Below are 1834 nucleotides of genomic sequence, written 5' to 3'. Positions count from 1 at the left end.
TTAGGTTCGGTTCATTCGGTTTGGTTATTTTCAGTAGTAAAAATGCTGAGAAGATAGCGAAATTTTCCCTACATTTTGAATAATAATCATAATACCTATCATAATATTATACATTTATTGTGTTATTCATTGGCCAAAAGACAATAAAGTAATACAGTTCAAAGATAATAGTCATAATACTATAACCTAATACCTAACTGACAGTGGGTTGAATGTATTTCCCGGAACCGAACCGAGAACCGAAACGAAAAAGAAAAAAAACGAAAACCGAACCGAACGGGATGTACCGCGCAATACAGTTTAATTGCAGTTAATCGTTACACCCCTACTTGTGACTCACCATGGTAGCGAATGCATCGATGAGTGAAGGCAGGTATGTGTTAACGAGACCCTTACACATGGCTGCGACCTCGCTAGTAGGGATCATATCGCACACGTTGTCCAACGTGCCAATCAACTCGTTCTGCCGTGACGAAACGCAACGAAAAACAAACGCAACGAATAAAATAACAACAAGCATCGTATGCGGAATAAACTGCAAGCACACTTGCCGGACTTTTTGACGAACAATGACCGCGAACCACCCTGTAGTAGTTGCAACCATGTATGAGTTGAAGGGTGTAGATCTGCTGCACCAGCTTTTGCACGGTCTCAGAGCGACGCCACGACATTACACACGAATAGTTAGCCATGAACCAACAGTTTACAGGCGTAGAAATTAGTTAGAAAATTTACAGGCCAGCTGGGCCTGTAAGTAAGGGATTTTACAGGCCCGGCTGGCAAATTACAGGCCTTGACAGTTCCTTGACAGAAGTGAGCGATACTGCGGTAACTTTTCATCCTCGCTGGCCGGTGATGGTACCGGGGACAGTTTTGCATGCTGGGGTGGATTTTCTACGGGCCCGTCAGGCTTGCTAGTATTAGAAATGTCTGGCCCGAGCCCTAAAATACGGGCATCGGGCCCCTTATGATTTCGACCCATGGTTTAGAAGTTTGTTAGTCTCATCGAGTGACTATTTGAGCTTGTGTGACATCTCGGCTCTCTCACCTTGGTGTTGTTGTCGTGAGCTGCTAGCTGCAGCTCTGTCACCATCTGCGTGCACATGTCACACATCTCATCGTGAACTGCCGGCATTGGCTTCACGTCTGTCACGATCTGCAGACGACATAACATGCGAGGGTGGGTCAATCAGTAAGTAAGTAAGTAAAAATTTTTATTTAACGACGGTAAAACATGTTAGGTACAGACACAATAAAATGGCGCGGACCTATCTTCAACATGGCCGTCTCACAGCAATAGAACCGTTAAATATTAAATAAATACACAATAAGAGTTGACGTACTTAGACTAAAATTGTACGGGGTAAGTAGAGCACAATGGGCCCCATTGATAGGGCAAGACTTTCTTTAGACGAACTTTAAAAGAAGAAATGGTGGGGGTATCTGGAACGTCCGGAGGTAAATTATTCCACTCAGATGCCGCAGCACAACGAAAAGATTTTCTTAGCATTTCAGTGCGTGCACGGGGCGATCAGACGCACTCGCTCGTGCAGGGCTTGCACACAACAGTTTCCCCAGGAAGCTCTCCGGGACTTAAAAACGAGTCCAGCTTCCACGTTTCCTCCCCCTCTTCCTACTCCTCCTTCCTGGCTTCTTCACTATTCCACCCCTTCTGCTCCTGTTGTTGACTGGTGCCTAGCTTCCTTAAGCCTTGCGCAGACTTGCGACTTTTTCATGCAACTCGGCTGCGATTCTAGAATCGCAGTCGAAATTGCTGTGAAATCGCAATGTCTGCGGGAACATGCAACTGCAACTCGTAGCGATTCTGGTCGCT

General features: G+C 45.6%; 1 protein-coding gene across 1 annotated transcript in view; it reads right to left on the bottom strand.

Moving 5' to 3' along the window:
* Positions 1 to 1058: 1058 nt before the first annotated feature.
* Positions 1059 to 1834, bottom strand: part of LOC106809490 (proactivator polypeptide-like) — a 9659-nt gene continuing 8883 nt past the window's right edge. Inside the window, exon 7 of the mRNA XM_014812578.1 lies at positions 1059 to 1183. Within this exon, the coding sequence (XP_014668064.1) occupies positions 1116 to 1183 (68 nt within the window). The 3' untranslated portion in view covers positions 1059 to 1115. The remainder of the gene's footprint in view (positions 1184 to 1834) is intronic.

The sequence above is a fragment of the Priapulus caudatus genome, unplaced genomic scaffold (assembly GCF_000485595.1).
Source record: "Priapulus caudatus unplaced genomic scaffold, Priapulus_caudatus-5.0.1 Scaffold358, whole genome shotgun sequence".
Classification (NCBI taxonomy): domain Eukaryota; kingdom Metazoa; phylum Priapulida; class Priapulimorpha; order Priapulimorphida; family Priapulidae; genus Priapulus; species Priapulus caudatus.
Note: the sequence above shows the minus strand (reverse complement) of the source record. Positions and strands in the feature narration are given on the sequence as shown.